General features: G+C 43.7%; 3 protein-coding genes across 4 annotated transcripts in view; 2 read left to right on the top strand and 1 right to left on the bottom strand.

Moving 5' to 3' along the window:
* The window catches only part of BTBD7 (BTB domain containing 7), a 35704-nt gene extending 24925 nt beyond the window's left edge, over window positions 1-10779 (top strand). For both annotated transcript variants that reach the window (XM_027890287.1, XM_027890286.1), the window contains 3 exons: window positions 2781-2959; window positions 3616-4044; window positions 5936-10779. In XM_027890287.1, coding sequence (XP_027746088.1) covers window positions 2781-2959; window positions 3616-4044; window positions 5936-6751 — 1424 coding nt within the window. In that variant the 3' untranslated portion in view covers window positions 6752-10779. The remainder of the gene's footprint in view (window positions 1-2780; window positions 2960-3615; window positions 4045-5935) is intronic.
* Window positions 10780-12842: 2063 nt separating this feature from the next.
* On the bottom strand, window positions 12843-21995 carry UBR7 (ubiquitin protein ligase E3 component n-recognin 7 (putative)). The gene is made up of 11 exons (XM_027890292.1): window positions 21800-21995; window positions 21495-21628; window positions 21213-21273; window positions 20025-20120; window positions 18871-18924; window positions 17579-17684; window positions 17090-17274; window positions 16394-16525; window positions 15847-16009; window positions 14927-14988; window positions 12843-14126 (listed from the first exon to the last, which is right to left on the bottom strand). Exons 1-11 carry the CDS (start codon window positions 21959-21961, stop codon window positions 14034-14036), a joined length of 1248 nt encoding a protein of 415 aa, XP_027746093.1. The 5' UTR covers window positions 21962-21995; the 3' UTR covers window positions 12843-14033.
* Window positions 21996-22122: 127 nt separating this feature from the next.
* On the top strand, window positions 22123-24027 carry GON7 (GON7, KEOPS complex subunit). Its single transcript, XM_027890293.1, has 3 exons — window positions 22123-22174; window positions 22205-22402; window positions 22485-24027. The coding sequence occupies exons 1-3, from the start codon at window positions 22153-22155 to the stop codon at window positions 22613-22615; spliced, it is 351 nt and encodes a 116-aa protein (XP_027746094.1). The 5' UTR covers window positions 22123-22152; the 3' UTR covers window positions 22616-24027.
* The last annotated feature ends 2497 nt before the right edge of the window (window positions 24028-26524 follow it).

Here is a 26524-nt window from a genome sequence, read left to right as displayed (position 1 = left end):
GATTCCATAAAGAGCAGTTGTTGTGCTAACATACAAAAACAAATGCGCCACAAAACGTGAGGTGATTCGGTCTTAGATGGGCCATCATGTGTAGCCCTTTAAATGGCCATACTGGATCAGGTCAAGGATTTGTCTGTCTACCCTAAATCCTTTTTCTAGCAGTCTCTGGAAGTGAGTGCAGTCTCTGGAAGCGCAACAGAGAAAGCTCAAAAAATAATCCCCTGTTAAATTCTGTGTGCTTTTCAGCTATGTGCAGTTTGTAGCTGTGCTGTGGGGGATGGTGTTTCCTCTGTAGTTAGTATTTTTGAATGCATCGTGAATCCATGAGTTTATGCAGTCTCTCGTTAAATTTGTATATACTTCTGGCACCAGTTTTTAGATCAAAGTATCACATTTCAGTAGATACGGATCAGTTTGGGAGTCTCTAGAAAAGCAGTAAAGATGGCATGCCAAGAAGAAAACAATCATCTTCCTCTACCACTCCTGATTCCATGTTTTATAAACTTTTTGTATATCAGTTATGTCTCCCTTCAGTCAACTATGTTGAAAGGAAGTTGATTTGTTTGCTTCTTGTGATTTGGGAGGAAACTTGATAAAACCTAAAGGGAGCTTCTGAAAACTTTTTGATAAATTTTTTTTGTCTAGAAACTTACAGCTGTGGCATCTCAGCAGTGCATTACTTCCCTTCCCACACACACACACAGAAAAGCATAAATATAGTCACCATGAATTGAATATAAAATATTTCATTATAAGATATGACTTTGGTAACATTTTGCTCAGTCAGTTTCCAGAGAAGTTGAGAAAATTAACAGGTTCTCAAAGGTCTCCAAAATTTTGCAAAAGTTCTCATGTTCTCTGTTGGCAAGCATGAGACATCTTTACCAATCTGAAACTCCCCTGCAGCTTGGTTTTGTACAATTTAATGGGTAGGAATTATTGCCAGTCCTTTGAATTGAGCATAGATATGAGCCCTGAGCCTGGCCAATAGTTGGAGCACAGGAATTGTGTCCTCGTAACTGTCTGCTTTGCTTAGTTCTGTAATTAAGCAGAAGAATTGATTGGTTTTGCCAATGCCTCTTTGCTCGGATGGGCAGATGGAGCCTCGTTAATTTGAGGAGATTAAAGCTTGTACCAAACCTATAACTTGTACAGGAATACATCGTAAAGCATAGACGGAGCACAGGAGCTGTGGCGGGGAGAGCTGGGCAGTGTTGCCTCCATGCCCTTTGGGCTGGGCTCAGAACAGGGGGTTCTTTACAGCTCAGCTGTTCTCCATCTGTCCCTGGCATCTCGTTGTACCCTCTGCCTGAGGACTGTATTTGCATAAATGCTGCTGGCAGTGTGTCTTAGAGCTCTTCCTGCAGCACTAAAGTAGAATGAGTTCAGCCTGTGCTGCAGCCTGTTCTAATTTGAGGCCAGGGTCTGCAAGTGTTTGGGTTTCCTTACATATTTTCCAATTTCATTTCAAATTAGAAATCCTGCAACTGAGAGAATTGTATTTTTGTATATGTAATCTTTATTCTGTGTGTTTCACACAAATAATAGTAAAAAAAAAAAAAAAAAAAAAATTGGGTTTGAGAATACAGCACTTTTTAATGCAAAACTTAGATCATTTTTATGCCTACTAGTTTGGAGAGCTGCTTCAGACTTCTTTTAAATCCTCTTTTTTCAGTATTAGCAAAATGTTGGGTGTAGCTAAACATATGGCTGTTAAACCAGGATTTTTCAGAACAATTTTAATGTTTGGAGGGTAGCATGGAGAACTTATTTCCAAGCCTTGAAGACTGATTAGAATGGGTTCCTTCCTCCTCCCAGCACAAGAACTCCACTGAGGGGCAGAGGAATATTTCGCACTACTTGTACTTATCTTCCATGTACCAGTGTAAACTTTGTGGAATAAGGACCAGCTGTAGTTGTGTGGTGTTGGATTTTCTCCTTTTCTGTAATGCAAATGGTGTTTTTACACTGCTCTTGCTGTATGATCTGTTTAATTTTTATGAGCTTTCATTATGGACATCTGCTCATGGCAGTATAAGCACTTGTAAAGCTGGTAAAGGATCAGATGCCAGGACTTGCGTGTCTGAATTTGTCTTCTCTATGATATGCACATTTTCGTGAGAACAGAAACACCACAGAGAAATACCATTCATTGTCAAACAGCAGTAAAAAGTGGCATGAGAAAGTTTTGCAACAGGATAAAAACCCCAAATTATACACTACTTTCTTTTGGAAAGGTTTTTTAAAAATTATTTCAGTATGGCTGCATAAAATAATATAATTTTAACAGGTTTTTGTTGGCTTGCAGTTTGTGTAACTTTTGTGAAATGCACTTTCTCTAGTTACATAGTGGTGTTATGGTCTTGTGATTATAGAATTGCATTCGAAGTATGAAGTGTATGCCAAAAAAAATCAGTGAATTCTCAGCCTGTACAATTCATAAGGGAACATTCAGTTGTTATTTAAGATATCCTACCCCCACCTCAAATCATGGAATTTCTGTATCACAAGAGGTTTACGAAAAAAGCTCTATTTGTGGCTCATTCTAGCAGAAGCTGGAAAAGTGGTGTATGCTTTTACCATTTGTGTGATGTGTTTTATCCCATGATGCTCCCATGGAGCACGTGTAAGCTGAACAGTTCTTGGCAGAATGCTTTAAAAAAAAAAACCAAGGCAGCCTGATGTTAGACTTTTCCTTCAGAATTGCAGTCAACCTTACTGTCTCACAGTTCAGAAAGGAATCTCTGTTATCCCTACCCCATTCTCTGTTATCCTTCCAGTTCCCAATCTCCTCGTAGTGAAGGAGATGATCAAGCGGCTGCAGGAGCTGCGTCACACGGAGCAGGTGCAGAGAGCGTACGCCCTCAACTGCGGAGAAGGCGCCACAGTCAGCTACGAGATTCAGATCCGTGTGCTGCGGGAATTCGGGCTTTCTGATGCTGCTGCTGAACTTCTGCAGGTATGAAAAGTTGCTGTATGAGATAATGAATTGACTTAATGGTGTAGTGTGCAAGAGGAGCACTCTGTGTGCAGGTGCACAAGTGCTTTGAAATGCCTGCGTAGCTGTCCAGGTGCAAACACCAGTTGCAGTTTGTGATTTTATAAATGTGTAAGTGCAATGCATAAATACTTTTCTCAAGAGTTGTTGCCACTCAGGGTGCTCTTACTGACGCAGGTTTTGGGAGTGAAAGAAAAATCTGCCAAAGAGGTAGATGACAAGAAGAGTAGAACCGTAACTTGAAACCTGGATTATTATTCATTCTTGAATTGGAAAGGAGAAAAAGTGATAACTAATACTGTAGGTCTGCATGGTACATCTCAGGACTGGGAAAACTGAAAATCCCACTTGTGTTTATACACTCCTGTTAAAGCAAATTCTTTTATTGGTCAACTTACACGGTGAATCTGATGCTTCTTGTCTTATTTTAAAAACCATAAATATCTGTATTATATGGTAGCTGTGGTTGCCTTGAGTGCTGGTGAGGTTGTAGGTGGTACAACCAGGCATTTACAATACTAATGCACTTCTAGTTCCAAAGAGTGTTAGGTTAGGAGATTTCTTTCTGAATTACTTCCTACTTTGTCCTGTTACATGCTGGGTTTTTGTCTTTGCAGAATCCTCACAAATTCTTTCCTGATGAGCGATTTGGGGACGAAAGCCCCCTCCTGACAATGAGACAGTCTGGACGGTGTCGTGTTAACAGCACTCCCACTGCAGAAACCATGTTTACAGAATTGGACTCTTTTGTGGCCTTCCATCCACCACTGCCCCCTCCTCCACCTCCATACCACCCACCAGCAACTCCTATTCATAACCAGTTCAAAGTGGGCTGGAAACAAAGGGTGCCAAGTCAACATCCCTCACGTTCCTTCTCTTACCCGTGCAACCACTCGCTGTTCCACTCCCGCACCGCCCCCAAAGCTGCACCGCCTGTCTACTTGCCTGGTGTGAAGGCAGCGCCTCCTGACTGCACCAACACCACGGCTCTGGGGCGACAAACGGTGGCGGCAGCAGCAGCAGTGATGGCAGCTGAGAAACAAGTGGTAAGTACTGTGATTTCTTCTCCCTGTCTCTGGCCACTCAAAATACCTTGGAGAAGGAGCCGGAGGGAATTTTTATGATGAAGTTGGCTTTGTTAAATAAAAGAGTATTTTTTTTTTGGTTAGGGGAAAATTTTTCTACCAAACTGGCTGTCAGCATTCTACATCCCAAAGGCATCCTAATCTCTGGGAGAATGAACATTCCAAGGGTAGGGGCATTTTTGGAGGGGCAGGTGGCACTCATGCTTCTGAAATCATGGAATCGTAGAATATCCTGAGTCGGAAGAAATCCAGAGGGATTATTGAAAGTCCAACTCCTGGCCCTGCACAGTCCCAAGAGTCACACCATGTGCCTGAGAGCATTGTCCAAATACTTTCTGAACTCTGTCAGGCTTGCTACCATGACCACTTCCCTGGGGAGCCTGTTCCAGTGCCCAACCACCCTCTGGGTGAAAAACCTTTTCCTAATATCCAGACTAAATCACCTCTGACTCAGCTTCATGCTGTTTCTTCTGGCCCTGTCACTGGTCACCACAGAGATCAGTGCCTGCCCTTCCTCTTCCCCTCACGAGGAAGTTGTGAACTGCAGCGAGGTCTCCCCTCAGTCTGAACAGACCAAGTGCCCTCAGCTGCTCCTCGTGTAGCAAATGTGGTTTGCTCTACACTAAAGCAAAGCGTAAGCCAGCTTCAGTAGTGGACTGAGGCTGTAATGCACAGGTGGAAGTAGTGATGGTATTGACTATTCACAGGTAAGTAGTCTGAAGTAAACAAGTTCCCTTTATACATGTGTGAAGAACGTGAAAGCTTTACAGCTAGCTGTGAAATATATGAAAAGGAATAGGAAAGCAGAAATTGGTAATTGCCAATACAAAGGGGTTACAATACAATGTTACAGCATTTAAAAACAATAATTATCCAGTATCTTATATTTCATTGATTTCGTTGTATCTTATTGTACTTAAGCAACAATAAAGATATTTTTTTCACAGCAGAAATATATTACCAAATTCTTTATTTAGCATTTCCTGTACTTCACAAAGCTATCAGTGCATAGTTATGTCATACTGAAAACCTGCACATTAGATGCAGATTTAATCCTTGAGTCCTGAATGGAAACATGGATTTTATTTTTTTTCCCTTTAGCAATTGTCTTAAATATATTGCACTTCTGTTTATCTTTTAGGTTAAAATACTTCACATAAGAAGGGTTTGCCATTGTTTGATCAAGAGTGGGTTTTCTTGCATGTCTCTTTCATTTGATCAATACTGACATCCCTAAGGAAACCACATAGTGATTTTTTTCACATTAGAAATATTTCTGCTGGAATGTTTCCATAAATAATGCAAGGAGGAACATAGGCTTAATATGAGGGATGTTTTTGTTCTGTATTCTTTCTGCAATTTGTTTGTTACTAGTAATCAATGATTACTAAAATTTCCTTTCACTAGAAATTATAAATGCAAGCAGAAATTTTAACTCTTCTGTCTGGAAGGCTGTAGAGACAACATGCATTTTCCGTAGCTTCCCTGCGCTGTAACTCTGTGCTGTTACAAACCATTTGTTAAGTTCTGTCTTCCTTAGTTTGGTAATTGGAAGTGGCCTAAAGCAGGCCTGCCTTTAGGACTTTACCAGTACAGTGTTCTTTACTTCATAGTCGAGGCAAGATGCATTTGAAGGGAGCTGTTATTGTGGCACAACAGCTCCATGAAGGAAATGAGCAGGAAGGTGAAGCTTGTTGGATACACGTGTTCTGTAAAAGGTGCAGGAAATTTGCAGGCTGAGGTTGGGTAGGGATTAAGAAAATGCCATTCTGAATTAGAAAAAACATGCTACAAACAGTTTGTGTTTAGCTTTTGTCTTTGTTTCCATGGACTAATTTCTTTTCTTTTCCAGTGTACTCAGCCCTTGCTAAATGAACTGATGCCAGATATTGCCATGGGCGTGTCAGCGATGTCTTTAAAGGACAGAAGATTACCAGAGCTCACTGTCGACACAGAGTTAAGCCAGGCGGTTACAGAGGTAGGGCCTGGTCCACCCCAGCACATTTCATGTATTCAGAACAGACACATGCCTACTGCTCGGAAAAAACATGCAATAGAGCAAAAAATAGATGCTCGAGAAAATCCGCAGGAGTACCCTGACTTCTATGACTTCTCCAATGCTGCATGCAGACCCTCTACTCCAGCACCCAACAGGCACAGTCCTTCACCCTCACAAGGCATTTATTTTGGCCCAGATTTGTATAGCCACAATAAGGCATCACCAAGTGGCTTAAAGTCAGCCTATCTGCCTTCCCAGATATCTCCTAAAAAGCAAGAGGACTCCAGGAGGGAATACCTGCTCTCGCAAGATGGGCATCCACACAGGCAAAAGAATGAGCCAATACACCTCGATGTCTTAGAACAACCTCCCCAGCGACTGGACTTGGCCTTGGCTAACCAGGAAAATGCTGGGAATGGCCCTGTTCACGTCAGGGGAAGAGCAAAAATGGAAACGGATTTAACCTATGGGCTAACCTCCAACAGACCTTCCCTCTCTGCCTACACCTCTGAAATGCCAGAAGAGAGACCCAGTAGGAGACTGGCAGATGATGAGCCATTGGAACATGGAGCACAGAGAAACGCGGATTTGGAAAGGGAAGATGCAGTAAGCAGAGGAAGGAGGTCTCCCAACAAACCAGACTTCCTGTACAAAAAATCTGCCCTATGAAAGCAACCTCCACTATTTCTCTGTGCCTAAGAGTTGTAAACATCCCATTCCTTGCAACTTTTGGCCTGACTTCTGTCAGACAAATTCCTTCATGCCAGCAGAAAAATTCAGCTTCGCTCACTTCTTTTGTACATACATTGCTTTATTAGAGACAGCATGTTATCAATTTTGTTTTAATGCTGCTTCTGGTTTTGTGGGAATTTTTTTTTTGAGCAGATTTAATTAAGCCTTTAAAAAAAAACCCACACAAAACTGGTACCTTTTTTCTACAACCTGGTAGCCTTTTGCACCTGTACATCTATTTTAGTGTATTAGTTTTGTACTAATATGTTAAACTTTAATGTCACATTTAAAGGACTGTATTTTCATACTTTTGCATTTACCCTTTCACCTGCCGATTCCCTATGTGCATTGGATTGCACATTATGAAATGTATTTTCTTATGAGATAGTAACAACCTGTTTATTTTTTAATTATAGGAATTCCAAAGAACAGCACATAAAAAAACCCTACATTTTTAGTTAGATCTTTTTGTTTGTTTGTTTGGATCTGAAATCTTCCTGATTTTTGTGACTGTGGCAAGAATCCAGTCCAGTGTTTTGGTTGAAAAGTTCTGGCAGCTGGTCTTACCCTTATATAGATAGTAAACCCACTTCAAGAATTACATTTGGCTTTTTAAGAGCTCAGAGGGAAATTTAGGAGTCCAAATTCCAGTGAATTCACTGGAATATGACAGCTTGAGTCTGTTTGCTTGTGGTTTGGGTGTGCCCATGGAGAACTCCATGGTCACCCAGAAGCACTTGCTAGACAGACTAGAATTGTTGATTTGCCCATGCAGAGATAAATCTGGAAATACTATAAAAATGATAGCAATTACTTGTTCTTCCAGCTGCTCATACGTGGGGATAGTGAAGACCAGATTTGTGGATTCCTGCTGACTCGGAGTGTCAGGAAGACAAGGCATAGTCAACATCCTTCGCTGTTGCCTGAACACGAGGGAGGGTTCCCTCTCCCGGAGGTGCCGAGGTGACTGTCCATTGCCTTGCTTTCTCCTGCCCACGGTTACAAAAGGGCTTCACTCTCGTGATGTCTTTCAGTGTTCCTTACCTGATCTCGGGTGTCGCTGACTCCATGATTGCAGCTTGTCTGGGAGCAGAACCCCAGTGAAGAGTCTCTGCTTTAGCATCATGACACATGTGAAGCTTTAGCACTTTTAAATTATGCCTCCGTTTCCTGAGTTTGCTTTTGAAATGCACAGAAATGAGATTCCTCTTAAGAGGATGTGAGGAGGGAATGATGGTGATCTGGGCTGGCTCCTGCCCCCGGGGTGGGATTCAGCAATGCACCAGGGGGAATGATTACAGTTATGAAGTGCATCCTTAATACTCACTGTGCAGTTCTAGCAACAGATTCATTGCATTCAGGATAGGGATCTGATGCCGCTGCAATGTAGTGATTGCTGGTAAAGGCCTGTTTGGGGGCTTTTAAATGCAGTTTCTGTAACAAATTTCCCTGTAGTAGAACACTTTAGTACCATCTGTGACCTAAGGACTTCTTTAAGGTTATGTTGAGTGGATTCCTGCAGCTCAAAATTCTTAATACTGTTTTAACAGAAATCTTGCTGCAACTTTACTTTTGGTTTTAGTTGATGGCAGATTCTTACCTAATGCGTTTCACTGAAGTATGCTGTGTCTCTTGCATATACATCTGTAGACCTCCTGCTTTTATGGAAGCTCTGCAGATGCTCCTTTTGAGATGCAGCCATGGAAAATGTGGTGTAGGACTGGAGCAGAAACTGCGCAGGTGATGTGTCTTGTAGGTGAGGGGAGATTTCTTTCTTTATTACCTCTGTCAACCTTTTTTAAGCTGTTTTTTGCCCACATGGTCCTGGCTTCATCACCTGTATGTGGGATTTCCATGGGACTGCAGTGTAGAACATCATCAAATGCAAGGTGTCAGTGGGGGGGGTGGTGCTGCTGCAGATTGGGGACTGAGGTTCATGGGGTTTCTTGTGAAGATCCGAGCACGGTGCTGTCCAACTGCGTAGCTGTAACCGCACACGAGGGTCTCATCCTCGCCAGAAGCATTAACTTTCATCTCGCACAAGAACCCTGGAACTCCCTGCACTTGCATCATGTGTGTGTTGGCGGCTTAGTTACTAAAAAGTTAGAGCTGTCCTCAGAAGACTGATTATTCTGAATATTTTTACCTAAAACCGATAGATGTACTTCAGGAAAACTATTTTAGTTATCACAGTTTGATGTGGCACTGTGTACCTGGACAGAGGTGGGGCTGATAAAACAGATAAAACTTTAAGGCTTGAAATTTTGTGGGGGTGTGGCTGATGAAGATGAGGAGTTTTGAGGTTATGGTTTGAGGAAAATCATGAAATGCTGTGGCTTTTGAATAAGCTGGTGAGAAATGCCTCGGGGGAGGACACGTCTGCATTTTAGAATATAAAATTGCTTCTGAAGTCTCAGGAGCTGAGCAGTATTTAAAAAAGAATCGAGTGTTTAAAAGTAGGTGCAGAATGAAAGACAAGTCTTTCTGAGGCCACAGAGACAATCAGGCCATGTAGACAATCTGTTTTCACTTGTGTATTTTGAGTTGGGAAGAAGGTGGCAGCTAATGGCAGCTGATTTGAAGTGGAAAAAAAGGATTTGTTGAGTTACTGGAACTGGATTATTTTACTCCAGTGTAGGATTTCCTATTTAGTTGGATGTGCAGAGGGAGGGGAGAAACCATCTTTTTTCTTGGAAGCATTATTCAGAAGCCAGTGTTCATACAACATCTCACTCGCACAAACACGCGTACCTGTGCTACCTGCTACTTCTTGTTGTCTACTGAAACTTTGGTGCAGAAGCTCCTTGTTTACATGAAGCACTTTCTGATTAGGCTGGAAATTGACACCTTTTCCTCCTATAAATTAGATGGAGATGACAGATTACTGGCTACTTTGCTTGGATAGAGGTATAAACATTGTTTTCTTGAACGAAGGAGACTCATGATCCTTGTTCTATTAGAGAGAGAACTCAGACTTGCATTTAGTGAGCAACATGCAAAAACTTATTCCCTTTTCCCCAAGTACCCTTTCTCTTTTCCTTAATATATGGATGAATAACTTAATTCCTGAAACACATTCTTTCCTTTAAAATGTTTTGTTGTTCTACGGAATTACTGTAGTTGTGTTTTAAGTAACTGCTGTGTTGATTGGCAGTTTCCTGTTGTATTTTTCCTGTTCTTAAGGAGTTTCTCTTAAGAAAATTAAGGCTGTGGCCACCTGTACTTGTAAAGCCTTGGGTTTTGGTCGTGGAATGTCCCAAATGTTTGTCTTAGGGTTTTCTTTGGTCTGAGTTTGGTGGGAGTTTTGAGGGGGTTGGGTGTTTAATTTTGTTTGGATTTTTGGTTTGTTTGTTTTGGGTGGGGTTTTTGGGTTTTTGTTTGTTTGTTTGTTTGAAAGAACACTAAAGCTGTTTGAGGCACTGTTCCTTCTTCTAATAATTCTATGCTTCTATGGTAGAGGTGGTGCTGAGCCCTGTGGGATACAGGGAACAGCTGAGAGGGAAACTTGTAAAACCGCACTTGGGGTTTCTGTAATTACCTGTACTGCCAGGAGGCAGCCCTGCCTTCGGCAGCGTTATGGATTTATTTCTTGTCCTTGTGTTGTTACTGGTATAAAGTCAAGTGCCTTCAATGCTAAAGGCTCAGAAAACTTTCTTAAACTGACTTCATGTCCTATGCAAGTGTTTTTTCTACAACCTGCATAACCAGTACTTTGTAAAACTTGTTTACGCTTCAATTGTACATAGTGTTTTTTAAAAAAAAAATAGTATTTTTATTTAGGTACCTCCAAACTTGAATTCTAGTCTTGTGTGATGCATTGTAAAACAATACATTTCTCTTTTGAGTACCATTACAGTTGTAAAAAGGTTTTCACTGGTTCTATTTTTCTACTGTTGCTGAGAAGCATGTAACACTGACTTTATCCTACGTATAGTTGGCATTTCAAATAAATGGCTTGTATAGAACGTGCTTGTGTGGCTGCTTCCCGTGAACTGTGACCAGCAGTGCTGGGCTGGCTGCACCCACCACCCTTTCCGGCTCACTCCAGGCAGAGCAACACAAACAGAAAGCTGCCCTCTGACTGTAAAGGCTCCTCAGACTGACAGGGTTTGTTCCTCTTGGGGAAAAAAAGTACCCAATACTGCTTTGAACATCAAACCCATGATATAAACCAGTGAGGCCATTCCCTGTGGAAGAGCTGGGGATGGGGGGCACAGCCCTGGATCCAGGAAGTGTGTGTTCAGCTGGACAGACACATTTAGTACCCAGCACTCCCAAGTTGCAGTTTTGCTGCACTGGCTGACTGTTCATTACATCTCAATTCACAAAGTGTCTCGCTGCTTCCAAGGGATGACTGAAGTTCAGAAGTGTCATCCAGCCGCTTGACCGGTCTCACTTTGATGTATAAGAGCAAAATACTGCGAGTTATGTCCTGACACAGAGCAGAGGTGGGTGGGGAGAGGGAGCACTGCATGGTCCTGAAAGTTAACTACTGTCACCTTCACTCCCACATCCAGGAAGATGAGTTCTAGGAGCTTCCTAAATTAGACAAATCTGATGTTTTTTGTTACAGCTTTCTGTTCATTTTACAACAGTGGGCCTAAGCCCGCTAAGTCATGGGAGAGGGGATGTCTGATGCTTCTTTGCTGGGGGGAACCTTTAGGCATTGGAAAGGGGGATTGTTGGGGCTGGGTCCCCTTCAGGTGAAACCCCTCAGGACTGCCACTGCAGTGCTCATGGTCAGTGCTGACCCCGTGTGGTGCAGCTGGAGCCACAGCGATTCCTTTCTGTGGAAATTACATAATTGATTCAGAAGACTTCCTGCATTTCAACTCCTCGCTCCATACACCACTGCTGTCCTTGCCTGAGCGTGATCTGTCCTTGTTCAGGGTGATCTGAGCTCAGAGCTGGAACCCAGGACAATGATTGTCTCTGGGCACCCTCACCCCTTCAGTGAACTACAAAAAGGGCAATACAGAGCAAACATTCCCCCCATCCTGCTTTTTTCTCCTGCTCTAAACGGTATTTGCTGGCAGGATGCAATTGTTTCACAGCTGGGTTAGGTAGAGGCAAAGGTCCAGGAATCCCAAGCTTCCCCCATTCCCCGGGATGTATCTTGGTCATCATCTGTGTCTGCCTGGATCTTTGGAAACAAAACAGTAGAGCAGCACTGAGAAAAAAAACGACAGCACAGATTGAACAATTCTTTAATTCTTTTTATATTGTAGTTAGATGTGCGGTTACAACTCCTGTAACAGTTGCTACCAAAAAAAAGCATGTACAATACCTGGAGTTAAATTTAAAAGCATCTAGGAAAGGGACCTGAGGCTTCTGATCAATGGCAAGTTGGAATGAGTCAGCAGTGCCCTGGCAGCCAGGAGGGCCAATCCTGTCCTGGGGGCATCAGGCAAAGCATCGCCAAGTGGTCAAAGGTGGGGATTGTCCCGCTCTGCTCTGCACTGGGGCAGCCTCACCTGGAATATTGTAGCAGTTTTGGGCACCACAGTATAGGAAAGATATTAAGCTATTGGAGTGTCCAAGGGAGGGCCAGGAGGATGGTGAAGGGTCTGCAGGGGAAGCCGTAGAGGGGCAGCTGAGGTCACTTGGTCTGTTCAGCCTGGAGGAGACTGAGGAGAGACACTGTGGCAGTCCACAACTTCCTCACAAAGGGAAGAAGAGGGGCAGGCACTGATCTCTTCACTACTCTGACCTGTGACAGGACTGGAGGGAATGGCCTCAAGCTGAGTCAGGGGAGGTTTAGGTTGGATACGAGGGTGGTTGGGCACTGGAACAGGCTCCCCATGGAAGGGGTCACAGCCCCAAGCCTGACAAAGTTCAAGAAGCATTTGACAATGCTTTCAGGCACATGGTGGGATTCTTGGGGTGCCCTGTGCAGGGCCAGGAATTGGAATCGATGATCCTGATGGGTCCCTTCTAATTCAGCATATTCTATAATTCTATGAAACAGATGAGCTGAGCCTCTATGCTACAACTAGTTTTTGTAAATAAAGTGGTCAGAAACAGTTAATAGTGAGAATGATGAAGGTCTTTGTTCTCAAAAATCATTAACACAGAAGCAGAATAGTACCCCATGGTATAGAAATCCTCAAAAACTAGAACTTTAATGTATGTTTTGGGGGCTGAGGGTAAAGAAAATTAAAAACTACATCAGGCTTCAAAAATTACAAAAAGTCAATTCTTAATTGCAGCTAAGTGTAGAGTCTTAAAAGTCAGTGAAACATCTCCCATGCTTATCACAGTGGTTATAAAAAGATCATGTTTCATACTGTAGCAAAATACCACGATGCTGCAGGATTTTCAGCAACATTTATGAAGTAGAATAATTTGCTGTAGGCTAGTGTTTGAAATCAAAGCACATTACAAGTCCTATAACAAACCCCCCATGCTTAGTTTGTAATTCAGTACCTCCTCCTATATATTGTTTATATTCTAATAAGTGAATTGAGATCATTTGACAATTTTTTTCATGTAAAACATCACTGTACAACACTAGAAACAGGTTTTTTAATGTCTAAAACCAGACAGAACATTCTGTTGCATCAAGGCCAACCTCTGATTCCCCATTTCTGACCTGCCCAGCGGGGAGCGAGCAGGCAGCAGTGACTGACACGTGGTTTGGCTGCCCTGGAGGGACCCGTGGGGCACCCACAGCTGCGACTGAGCCCGCTCCAGCTGCAGAGGAGCCACGAGCCCTGCGCAGGAACGGACACCTCCTGGGCACAGGGAGCCCTGGCCAGAACTGCTGCACCCCACAGGGCCAGACAGAGCCATTTACAGCAGGAAAGCACGGAGCATGACCCCTGCACTGCGCCGAGGGGAGGGCAGGGCAGGCAGAGCCCACGTGGGTTTAGCACAGCCTACAGCTCTAGGCACTGACAGGAGGCTAAAGGGTGAAAGGCTACAGGGAACAAAGGGTGACACACTGTCCTGCTAACAAGCCAACTCTCCATGGAGACAAGGCTAGCTTTTGTGGGAATGCAAAGTCGATCAGTACCAAAATCCCTCTAACTGCAATGGTAAGAACCTGTTAAGAACATGATTTAGTCGCTACAAATAAAGTATGAGACAAAATGAAGATGTTTCTTGGACAGCTGGATTTTGATGAGAAGCTGATATACTGAGATACTGAAGATGCCTCTTCTGTTTGCCAGTAAGGATTGTTTTCCCAGTTGTCCTTTCAGACCCAAACTCTCTCAGTCTAACTACAGTAGTACTGCATCCTGTTAGTCCGTCGCCTTTTCCGTGACTGAAACTCTTCAAAGAAGTGCTGAATGTCTTCTCTTTTAACCACCTACAAGAGCACGAAACCCGAGTTTTGGTGCGGTGCAAGAGCTCAGTTAAAGGATCCTGGTTTATCCCCACATGCAAATATACAGAGCACAGAAAAGCAAATATCCTCAAGTTTCTCTGATACAGCTTTTCTGTTGCACCCAAAGGAGACGATTAATGCCCAAATTCTACTATAGAGAATAAAAAGAGGGAAACGAATTCCCCTAAGGCAGAACAAAGACATGGAGCAAAGCTCCCTATGGTACTTTAATGGCTTTGACCCCTTGCTTTTACCATCAGAAAATTTAACACAAAGCAAGATTTTCATTAGCTCACTTCAGGCTCATTCCAATGTAACTAAGAGTGGCAATACAGCACATCTGCCACCAAAATGCAAGTGTTAGTGAATAATATCATGTGCATTCCTGCAGGAAAACAACTGCTAAGACTGACACTCATAGGTAGTCCTTATTCTTCTAAGGGTTGAAATTCAATCTAAGAAAAAAACAGAAAATATAAGAGCTTTTTTCCCTGAATACTTTTCCTAGAGCAACAGAAGTTTCCTTTAGATGTAAGAACTGCTCTTAGTACTTTGAAGACAGATTCCTGGAAAGTCCCCGTTACCTCTCAGCAATGTCATTAAGGAAATACAACAGTTAAATTCCAGTGAAATCAGGAATTTCTAATTTCTACTGTAGCACCAGCAACTCCAAGAGACAAGAAAAAATATTACAACACAGCAGCATAGTATTCAGCACCCAGCCCTCAATAATTCTTTAAAACACATTTTCTGGCAAACAAATTCTAGAAGTTATCCCTTACCGTTCCCTCATCTGCAAACCTCCTGAGATAGTCCGTCAGTTCCGTCTTTAAATCGTTGTATTCTGAATGGCAAAGCAAAACCAAAGCAAACAAAAAAACCCAGTAAGATATCCAGTTTTAGTTTAACACTGGCTCAAGCAACTTGTTCTAATACTTCTTATCACTCATTAGGTTTACTTCAGACAAACCTAGGCTTGAACTGCATTATAAATAATAAAAAAGACAAGTCCAGGTAAACACGAGAAGCCTAATAATTTATGAGACTAATCTTTGCAGTGTATCTGTTTGTGCTGATTTCAGAGCAATGTATAGAGTTCAGTGAATGAATTAGTACAATTAATTAAAAGACTGCCCTTGCTCCCACCTTCCCACTGCAGAAGCAAACATGGGTCGTGGCGGAAAGTTCCAGCCTGTAACTCGGGATTGGCCAACTGCCCTCTCCAGAGTGCCCTCACTGGCAGCGGGAAACACGGCTCCAGGTATAAAATACCTCAGCACTGTTTTGTCAATATTCTCTGCAGCAGAGCTGCAGGGAACACCTGGCTGGAACTCTCCAGCCAGGAGATTGCCAAACAGCAGAACAGGGTAAGATAAATAATCCAGACAGCATAAGTGCAAATTAATGTTAAATATACAGATTAAATACATTACAATCAATACAATACAATACCTAAGATGTTAAACAGGGAGAAGTTTCCCACACCATCTACTGTCTCTTTTTATACTGAAATTGTAACAACAGGCCAGAGAGGACCAACTTCTCCAGAGTAATCCTGACTGAGGTGTGCAACCTGTCAGTTGTCTGCATGTTACTTCAAAAATAGTTTTGACACTACACTGCAAGACTTGACACTAATCTCCTGTGGGGAGCTGTTCAGTTAAACTCTTAAGATAGATTCTAAAAAAGAAGTGGTATTTACCACAGATGAGTTCCACTTGCTGGACTCTGTTCATGCTGTTAAGGGTGTCCATTAAAGGATCTCTTCTCTCTGTCTCTTGGTCACTGGTACCTTTACTTTCATAAGCCAAGACAGTGTCACATTCATCTGTCAGGAACTGGACTTCAAGGTCTGAATACATTTTCTGGAGAATGAAGCAAAATTTACTTTATGTGACAAAACTTCTCAGATGGAGATGCTCTCCTCCAATCCTTTTTGTGTTCAAGGTCACAAATAACAGCAATTATCAGGTAAAGTTGTACCCAGCAATTCAGACATTTCCCCATAACAACTTCCAAAGCAATACTAGATTTAAACAACAAAGAAAATACAAATGTTTAGAAGCTCCTTTGTGCTATATTAATTCACAGGATTCAGTGTGTTTCTTATGTGGGGTGAAGGGGGTTTTCAGTGTTTATATGCAGAGTAAGAACATTTACAGATTTTACCTAAAGCTCTTCAAAGATTCTCTGGGAGCTCCTCCCTGCCTGTCCCAGATCAGTGGTGGTAATGAAGGGAACATACATACCAAACAGTCTTCACAGGTGCATAATTTGCTCCTCCAGTTTGATGGCCAAAAGGTGGCAGTATCTTTTTTTAAGAATGGCTTGCTTTGGAGCTCCTTCAGCTTGCAGACTGGTTCCTCACTCTTAGTAACTACCTGAATTAAAATGAGACTGTTCAGCACATTATAACATCACTTCAAAGACACTCTGTTCTTTCTGGCATGTCCACTTCCTTAGGCAAGATTTTTCTTTTGTCTCAAACAAACACATTTATTTTTATAAAAAAACTCTATTACCATCCACATGAGGATTCTGATGTGGTTTTAGCAATTTCCACTGGAAATTTCTGTAGAAATTTCCTACAATAGCCATACGTGTTTAAGAAGTCAGAGCTGGACCATCACATGAGCAGTTACAACACATAATACCCCTGTATATAAACAAACAGAAGTCCCCTCGGTGTCCAGGCCAGTTGGCTGACAAAAAGGGATGGATCTAATCGATCTGCAAACAGACACTACATCCTTGGACAGCTTGTCGCACATCCTACACTGTGCTCCACAGAGACTGCGTGTCTCAAGTGTCAGTGACTGAAGAGGAACGTGGGAACAGACTGGATGCATTCACCCCTTCCCTGAGCCTGTGCAGAACGAGGAGGGCTTCACCTCACCTATCAGCAGCGCGAAGCTGTGCAGGTCAGAAAAGAAGGGACGTTTTACCTCAGGACAGGCAGACCCAGAGCTGGTGGATGGTTCATTAAACTGTTCTGTTTGCTTTTCCTCCTTCGTGTCTTGGAGTTCCACTCTGCTTTCTTTTTTTATTTCTTTTTTCTGCCCTTCACTTTCCTCAACCTTCAGGACAATCCCTTCATCTTCAAGAGAGTTCACTTTGGTCAAAGGAGGAACTGGAAGATACATACGCACATAAGTGAAAATACCGTGCCATACAGGCCACCACAGACGTTCTCTCTGCTTCACAGTGCAGTGTTGGAGAGCACCTCGACCCCCTCATACACTGCAAGGTCCTGGATACACTCTAAGCTGCCCAAACACACGGTGACCGAGTTATAGAAAGAAACTGCTCCTTCTATCACCATAGTCTCCTTCACCTCTTATATCCCATTCTAAAACACTCTGCTTCCCAAAATCTAGGAAGCCCTATGAGAGGGAAGAGGGTATCACAGTTTAGGATCTCCTGATTTGCTTTACCTGCTAATTGCGATGCATAAGCCCATAGGAAATGGCAATGCTTCATGCAGGCCTGGCACACCATTTCATGGAAGTCTCCACTTTCAGGGGGAACTGCACCAAGATGCTGTCAGAAACAAACAAGCACTCAATAATGAAGCATCGGCTGCTTTAATTAAATTAAAAGACTCAACTCCAGGTTTAAAGGAAGGAAAACATCATCTGCCATCACGTTTTCAGCACAAGCAAATACTCTTGCTAACTTTCTACAGTGATTATTAGAACAGTGTAAAGACTGGAAAGAGCTGATAAAAATTCCAGGGAAAAACTCAAAATAATTCTGTTTGTCTACACCCTTTTATGCCTTGCACATACCCAGAAATCTCATTTCTAAATAATATTCTGCTAAACTGTCCCAAACATAGGAAAGGTGAAGACAGCTCTTGCATGCTGCACATTTCGACTCTTAAATGACTTTTTACAATTCCTTCCTTACGTGTAAAAGACTGTAAAGTCTTCATACTGATGACATATGTAACTCAAGAATTAGCTCCCAAAGCTCTCCATAAACTCATGAGAACTATCTGGGCAATCAAAAGCACTTAGTGGCTTTCTTTTGAAAAGCATTCCTTCAAAGCTCAGTGTGCAGCACAAAAGTCTTCATTCACACACTTACACAAAAGAATCCAACAGTTTATCTACAGAATACAGAACTGAAGCCAATCATCTTTTTTTTTTTTTTATTCTTTGATCTTGCAACTTCAAACATGAAATTTCACTCGTGCCCTTCAAGGCACAAGAGGCTGAATTCTTACTGCTTACCCATTAAGTAGGGCACTCACCACAGTGCTGGGCTGCTTTTAAAACATTTTCCCAAAGTTCCAAATCAGGAACAAACAGCACAGTCTGTTCCTTGCTACTTAAATGAATTAGAAGTTTAAAAGGTATTATTTTGAATGAAGAACTATTCAGGTAGTTGATAATGATGTGCCTCAGTAAGAATCTTTTCCTCACGGACTGTACTGATTTGAGTTTCCCAGTTAAGGAGACAGCTATAAAGGTATTACTTTATTCCAAAGTGGTAACCTTCAAAAAGGTAGGACTCTTCCCTGTGTTTCTGGACTGGACAGCAGTGCAAGATTAGACTTCCAATGTTCCTTTGCATGGGATGAAAACAAAATACCCTAAAACTCATGTAATAATCTGTTCTGAGAATTACAGCAAACTCCCCAAGTAAGAACAACCACACAAAACTAACCAACAGCAACTATTTTTTGTGCAAATGGCAATTCTGCTATTTATGGTTTCCTTACCCTTCCATGGAACCAGTCTTCACAAACTATGCATTGGATCATCTCATCTGGAATCTAGATGAACAGTCATATTATTAGCATTAATAGCAGCCTCCAGAATCTTTCACGAGCCTCAAACTGCAGTATTATATAAAGTCTGCTCGAGTGAATTGCATTTCCCTCTTTACCCCCCACAGGGAGCTGCCATTAATAAGTAGTTAGTGCTTCACTAGTCAGTTTGCTTCCCCCAGGTTCAACAGCTCATGTCATGTGTCATATTATTAGGGCTGTGGAAATTCCCATTTATTATTACAAAACCTGTTTTCCCAGCAGGGCAAGACTTTCTCACAAAGAGCTGATAAAAGTTAATACACTACTGGTATCTTTCTTCCTGCAAACAGAAATGCATGAACAGGCAGCTCAACAAAAGAAAAATACTGATACTCATGATGTCATCAGGACTGTATAGGAATGCCAGAACTTAAGTGGTCACAATGCAGCACAGCACAGACTGCTTTGTTATGACACAATTATTAATGAACCTCTTCAGAAATGTTCAGTTATCTCTGCACTTCAGAGAGGTGAGCTTATAAAATACTTTTGTTCGTATGTGAAAGACTTGTGCCTTCCTTATTCTTTAAAACACCTGACTTCTGTGGCTGCAAACAGCACGTGCAAACCCAGTGCTGTGTTTTAGCACTTCAGAGAAAAAGCGTTCTGGCTACTGTAAAGGAAAGCTAAAGCCAGTGCTACAGGACAGACTCTCCCCGTCCCAGAAGCCTTGTGAGAGCACAGCTGCAGGCACCAGAAGCAGGTTCTGGTCTCTCCTAACACGTGCAATGTGCTTATTCTGCACTCACACGTTTCTCAAGATGATGAGAAACCCATCCCCTGAGGGAATTCTGCAACTCCAGAGAGGGGAAAGCAGAGAGCTGCAGCAGCACTTTGTCCAAATGATGGTTTGTCCTCCTCATCTGCCTTTAAGGCATATACATTTTACCATCGAAAAAAAAAAAAGAGTTAATTACTTTATACATCACATGATAACCAATATGGAACTTGAGATTTCTTAAAGTGGGATCTTCCTTACAAAGCAGCTCAGTGACTACCCTTTACACAATATCTTGCACAAATACCATCTATATACGACTGCTACTGTGGTTTGTATTTCTTACCTCATCCTCAGGATCAGGATAAGGTCTTTTACAAGTACAGTATAATCCGTAGAAATTGTCATTATATTTATTTCCTGCATTCACCTTGCCCTTTTCCTGGGAGGAAAGGAAGAAGTGTCTTAATAGACAATGCAGTGAAAAACAAAAGACAGAGAATATGCATAATCTGGAAAAAAACAATTTCTATTCCACTTTAAGTCCTAAAAGCAACCATTACATTCATCAGCTTGAATATCCAAGAAGAAACATCCAGACACCTGTGCTGTAAAGTGAGTGACAAGGCATGTGAGGAATGCTGATGTTCAAAAGCAAAGACGAAAAAGTCTGCCCATCTTTGTAACAACTGATAACTGTGGTGTCAAGACAGATTAACGGACAAAAGGTGAAGTTCACTTAACCCGTACAACTGATTTTCACTGGACTGATGCAGAAGGATAAAACCACTTGATCCATTTCATTGACTTAAATGAGAAATGGCAACATGTTAAACTTGTCACACCTGTCTCTGTAGGGATCACTGTACTGCAGCTTAGCTGACTAGCTCTGGATCCCTCCCAGTTCTCCCAGCATAACGTGGACATACACAGAACCACTGTCTGTTTCTACATTTGGACTGTTATTATCCTGGGAGCAACACTGCAGGCAAGCTAAGCAGCGTCCTGACACTGCTTCACTTATTACCAACTACTTGACAAGTTCAAAACACCCACCAAGTATGAAAGCACAGGCACCTTAGTACAGTAAAAAACTATCCCATCAGTAGGCTCTGGTGACAACCTGTCAAAAAATACTAGGGCACTAATGCCACCACAAAGAAGGAAAGGAAACTGTCCCTTTGACAGCAGCACAGCCTTAAATCTCCTTAATGCAACTGCAAAACTGCAGCCCAAAAGATTCTTCTGAAACCAGTGTAAAACTAATGAGATATATTAGTGCAGACACCTCAACATGCTGCTGGCAGTGCAGCAATTGCTGCATTCATGGATGACAAGGACCAAACGTTCCTTCTCCCAACATTTCCCTTTGGTCCCTCAACAGTTTTATCTCCAGCTGTAATACTCCCACCTTTCTTAACTTGCTAGGAAGGTTGGAGGCGTCGCATGAGTCAGCACCGCCTGAGGAGAGGCACCAACCTCCCAGGAGTGTGTTATTTTGACTTCGACCGTCTGAAAACCCGCCTGAACTCACCGGGAGTAACTTGCACTGCAGATTCTTGAACTTGCTATTCCCACAGTCACAGCGGAAATTCCTGGAAAGAAAAACGCAGCGTTTCAGGGGGTTTGATTAACCGAGAACACACTGGGTTTTGTGTTCTTAACAATCCTCAGGAGTATATTGGGAGCCACGGGATCTGTGAGAGACTCGCCGGGAGCTGAGGGGGCGCGCGCTGCATCCCCTCCGCAGCGCGCGCGCTTCCCGCCACTGGCACGCGAGCTCCGCCCCTCCCGTCCCCGCCCGTCCCGTCCGTACCTCTTGGTGTACAGCTCGAACAGCCGGTGGGTGCCGTGGCACTCGTAGCTGCAGGCCAGGCAAATCCCCGCCGGCTCCGCGCCGGGCGGCGTGCAGGTGCTGCAGGCGTACAGCGCCTGCCGCTTCACCGCGCCCTGCGGGAGACACCGACCGGCCACGGAATGAGGGGGTGCCGGGGAGAGCCGAGCGGGGGGGGGCAATGGGGGGCGGCCCCGCCCCGCGCCCCCGCCCCTCTGTTCCAGCCCGCCCCGACCCTCGGCCCCGCCCACTCCCCCAGCCCGCGGCCCCCCCGGCCCCGCCCCCACCTGTGAGTAGCTGCAGCGCTCGTGGTCGCTGCCCCCTAGCACGGCCCGCGCCTCCTTCTCCAGCTCCTCGTTCTCCGCCAGCACCTCCGCCAGGGACACCACGGGCTCCTCGGCGCCGCTGCCGCCGCCGGGCTCGGCGCCCTCGGGAGCCGCCGCCTCCATGTCCGGGCTGCGCGGGGCGCGGAGCGCGGCGGGAAACGCGCGCGCGGGGAGGCGCCAGGGGGCGCCACGGCGGAAGCGGAATCGCGCGCGTCCCACGTGACGGGGGGCGGTTCGGCGGGGCCGGGCGCGCGGCGGGCACGTGACCGGCGGGGCGGGGCGGGCCAGGCCCGGCGTGTGGGCGGAGGGCGGCGATGGCGGGGCCGGCGGGCGGCACCGACCTGGTGGCCGAGCGGGCGGGCGGCGCCGAGCTGGTGGCCGAGCTGCGGGGCCGCGACGGGCGGACGCGGACCGTGCGGGTGCCCTGCCCGGCGGCCGAGGGGGGCGAGGCCGCGCAGCTGCGCGGGCTGCGGGGGGCCCTGTCCGAGCTGCAGGAGCGGGTGGTGGAGCTGCTGGCGCCGCTGGTGCAGGAGGAGCGGGAGGCGGCGGGCGGCGCCCAGCGCGGTGAGTGGCGGCGCGGGCGCGGCCGGGGCGCTCCGCTGGACTCGCGGCACTGCCCGCCGCTCACCCGCCACAACCCTGGCAGGTGCTGTCGGGGATGACGAGGAGGAGGAGGACGAGGGCGAAGAAGATGAAGGCGAGGACGAAAACAACGTGGACACGGCGGCGAGCGGCGATGACCCGCCCGCGAAGCGGACGAAGGTGCAGCAGCCGTGAGGGCGGCGCTGGGGCCGGGTGTGCGCTCAGACAGCCCCGCTCTGCCGAACAGACTGTCGGTGCTCCGGGCCCGCTACCCGGGACGGCTCCTGCGGCGCTGCTGCCCCTCTTTTAAAACCGAAATGCCCATCCCGACACTCTTTTGATACGGAAGCCTTATGGAAAGGATGCGCCTGGGCGTGAGCAGCATGTTATTTATGGGGTGTCAGTGTTACACTGACAATAGTTTTTAGCAAACTAGTTGACAAATACAAAACTTTTCTTACGAGTCTGGTTGCTACATTTTTTTATCGACTTCTTCCAAGTCACACTATTTCTTCATGTGACTTAAACTTTTAAAACAAAACAATAAAGTCTGGGAAGATATTTTGTCAGATATGACCTTAAAATAGAACAAGAGAATTTGCATGGAGAGAAAACAATATATGACCACTGTACTATCAAAATTAAAAAGCATGTATAGGACTGTGTATTCCTGTACAGTGGAGGATTATTTTTGCCTGTCTGAAAGGCTTAGTGACCCATCAATCAAGTATTTTCCTGGAAGAGGTCAAAGATTGAAAGACTTGGGAATCTTGATTTCAAAAACTCAGGTTTTGTATCAGCCAGGAAAGTGACCAGTAGTGTGACTTTGATAATTCATATTACAGAAATCAAAACCCACTGTTGGTCCCAAGCCCGTTTTCTCCAAATAGGTTCCCCCCCTTTTTTTTTCATGCAGTATCCAATCTTTATATACTTACTTCCATCACTGAGTTTTACCCAGGTTGATTTTTAAACTCATTTGGTAGCTAAGTCAAAGGAACATCACAGCTTAACATTCTCCTTATGCAGAACTCCCAACATTACCTAAAACCAAGAAAAACAAAAAGCAGAGTGCTTTTTCTGAAATGCTTTTTAAAACCAAAATTGGACATAAACTAAGGGAAATGTAGTGGACTTCTATACTGGATGCTGTAATTTATTTTAGAGGGGGGGAAAGTATAAACACTTGAGCAACACCTGTAAATACATTATGTGTAACAGTTCTTGGCTGTATGAATCAGTATAACCCAATCCCTCTGCTAGGGCTGCATGATCTTTTTTTAATGATAATGCAGCAAGCAGAATGTCTTTTTGCAAGGGGCAAGTTGTCAGTGCTTCCCACATGCTACTTCAGTTCCTAGTTTTTGCTTGGTGCATGCTTCTGTGAACTGGTATGAAACACTCCTGATAGCCAGTCCATTGAGACTGAGAGTCTTCTCCAGCAGCAGTTAACTGCCTGACTTAATAGTGGGAAAAACATTTTGGGGGTTTATTTTCATATATTTTGCTGGTATAATTTTTTTACGTATTATGAAGAGTGAAAATATCTTGGGACTTGTATACAGGGGACAAAATATGGGAATAAATGAATTTTTATGAAGACAAAATTGTCTGCATTCATTTGAAATAGGGGGAGGAGATCCAGTAAATGTATTATTGGCATCTTTATGTACTCTTATTCTAAGAAATTATTTTATTGGCAGATAGGACAGAGGTATAACTGAGGAGAAAAGACCAACTCAGAAGAGTAGGGAAGTTTAGTTGCAGAGGACCTAGGACGAGAGAGTATTTGTAGGAGTGGCTTTAACGCCACAAGTATTATACAAATTGATTTCTTGTCAAGCTTCAAAATCTTAAAATGATAAAATGCTTAAAGTGTTGTGGGGTAGATAATTTATTGCAGGAAGTGGCTTATCAAAACGGCAAAGGCAACGCTTAGTACAAAAAAACAGCCTCATCTTTTATGAGCTCTGTTCTGCAGCTTTGGAAGCCTGTTGTACAGCTACATCTGAGAGCAGCATTTTCCCTTTTCTTTCCTTGTCCCAGATGTACTCCAGACTAAACACCCCAGCAATGGTGTGAACTGTGGGAGGGCTGAAAAGCAACATTTAATTTTAGGCAAGAATTTGTGGCCCTTATGTATATGTAAGCAGTCCACTGGCATGTCAGGGGCTGAAAACCTCTGGTCTAAAGCAACAAACCCTAACTTTACTAGCACAGGAGTAAATGCAGGTAACACTCCAGTAATGAGATACGTCTTTTTTCTGTCAGCCTGGACACAGGAATATGCTGTAACTGAGCTCCGGAAGATACTGATGAGCATTGGGTCAAAAACAACCATTCAAGTTTCTGCCTTTAAATAATCTTTTCTAGTCCTTGTCGTAGCCACAGAAACTGTCATGTGATGAAAAGGGCACTGGGACTTCATGGGACCTTAAACAATTCTAAACTGTACATTTGCTTGCAACTGAAGTGCCCTTCTCAGAGAACTTAATTTTTCTGGGAGTTGTTGCAACATTACCTGGCACAGGAAACTTTAGCATGATGTGTTTTCCCACCCTCCCAATCTCTTTTAGGACCTACCCTTACAGTTGAGTTCTGAACCCCTTCTGGGAAGCCCCTAAATCACTTGTGGCCCATGCATTGTAGGTAGAGGAGGTAAGCTTTGATGGAAGAGAGATGGCAAATCCTTCATCTCAAGAGAGATGCAGTGCTTTTGTACCTAACCAAATTTCAGGCTGACATAGAACAAGCTCAGTTCACCACACCTGCACTGTTTAATGCAGTTTGTATGTCTTGCTAATAGAACTTGGGTTTACTAGCCTGAGGGGGCCTTACTAAAATAAAGGGGGAGAATGGTGGTATGTTCTATTGAATTAAGAGCTGAAGTGATACTAAACTCTTCTTAGTGTTTAGACAAGAACCAACTACTTTTACTAGTTACAAAACAGAACAGCAAAAAATGTCAAAGTACATCTCCTTCACAAAGACTGGGATTATATGACATACTGTTGTTACTTCTTTGAAATACTGAATTTGCTGGTTCAAACAACTTGGAGGCTAAATTCACAAAGGAATTTAACAAGTTGCAGTGTCCTGTGTTTAAAAAGTTTAAAATCATAAGTGTATTTATGAGGCACACAGATAGTTCTGTGAGAGAAAGGGCTCAATCCCATATGCCCAATAATTGGGGCATTGTCTAAAAAGTGCAAGACCTTTTCTAGTTCTCAGGAGAAATATCCACTGTCATCATTTTCATTAAAGGGTTTGAATGCAATTCACCCACTGCAGCCCCTGTGTAATTTCCACTCACTCAAAAGTTCATTTACACACAGCCTATTCCAAATATCAGGTTCTCTGTAAAATACAGAGTAATCTGGCAGTTAGGACATCGTGGGGCTTAACATGTGGTTAACACGCAAGGGTGCAAACAACTGAACAGTGGTTTTGGACACAGCCACTAGCCAAATGTACCAGTCATGAGTACTACTCACTTTAAGGACTGACTTGAGCAGAAGTACCTTCTTATGGCTGTAGCATGTTCTTTCTTTGCAGAAGAAACCTGCACCACGGGGTTAGCCTTAAGGAGAGCTAAGATGAGTCAGTTCTTAAAATTTAACTACGTGATACAGTTATTAAACTGCTTTCATGCATTAGAAAACGGGTTCTCAAACACAGGCACATGAAAAGCAGCATTATTTTAGAAACTGATAAAATAATAAACTAGAGAACATCCATTTAAGAAAACAACAGACCAGGCAAAAGAAAATAAGGGGAGTTAATAGGTATCCTGCACAAACTGAAAAATTTTGTTTCAAGGGTAAGTCAATCCTTATATTTTTTAATTAAAAACCAAGCTTGCAGTTTTGCTTTGCTGCTGGAAGACATATCATAAGGAACATATTTATTGCAACTTACTTCTGTCCCAAGTTTGAAGGACTGCAACCTGATGTTATGCTCTTCCTTAGACTGCTCCCCCATGGCAGGAAGTGAAGTAGCACTTCAGGCTCAGTAGCACTTATTAACAAACACGTGGCAGACACTTTCCTGAGATGGGAAGGCAAGGTGAAGGTCAAGCAGCTAAAGAAACTGAGGCTGCCCAAG

Source organism: Empidonax traillii, unplaced genomic scaffold (assembly GCF_003031625.1).
Source record: "Empidonax traillii isolate 1590-97213 ecotype Southwest subspecies unplaced genomic scaffold, ASM303162v1 scaffold283:size781446, whole genome shotgun sequence".
NCBI classification, from domain to species: Eukaryota; Metazoa; Chordata; class Aves; order Passeriformes; family Tyrannidae; genus Empidonax; species Empidonax traillii.
The sequence above is the reverse complement of the archived record's forward strand: the minus strand, read 5'-3'. Positions and strand labels throughout refer to the sequence as shown.

Excerpts from the sequence above, each read along its gene's own strand:
- UBR7 (XM_027890292.1), bottom strand. The coding sequence starts at position 21,961 with ATGGAGGCGGCGGCTCCCGAGGGCGCCGAGCCCGGCGGCGGCAGCGGC. Across the intron at positions 18,925-20,024 it reads ATCCTGATCCTGAGGATGAG|ATTCCAGATGAGATGATCCA; the intron begins GTAAGAAATACA and ends CTGTTCATCTAG. Across the intron at positions 17,685-18,870 it reads AAGACTGGTTCCATGGAAGG|CATCTTGGTGCAGTTCCCCC; the intron begins GTAAGGAAACCA and ends TGTTTCTGACAG.
- GON7 (XM_027890293.1), top strand. The coding sequence starts at position 22,153 with ATGGCGGGGCCGGCGGGCGGCA. Across the intron at positions 22,175-22,204 it reads GGCGGGGCCGGCGGGCGGCA|CCGAGCTGGTGGCCGAGCTG; the intron begins CCGACCTGGTGG and ends GGGCGGGCGGCG. Across the intron at positions 22,403-22,484 it reads GGCGGGCGGCGCCCAGCGCG|GTGCTGTCGGGGATGACGAG; the intron begins GTGAGTGGCGGC and ends CAACCCTGGCAG.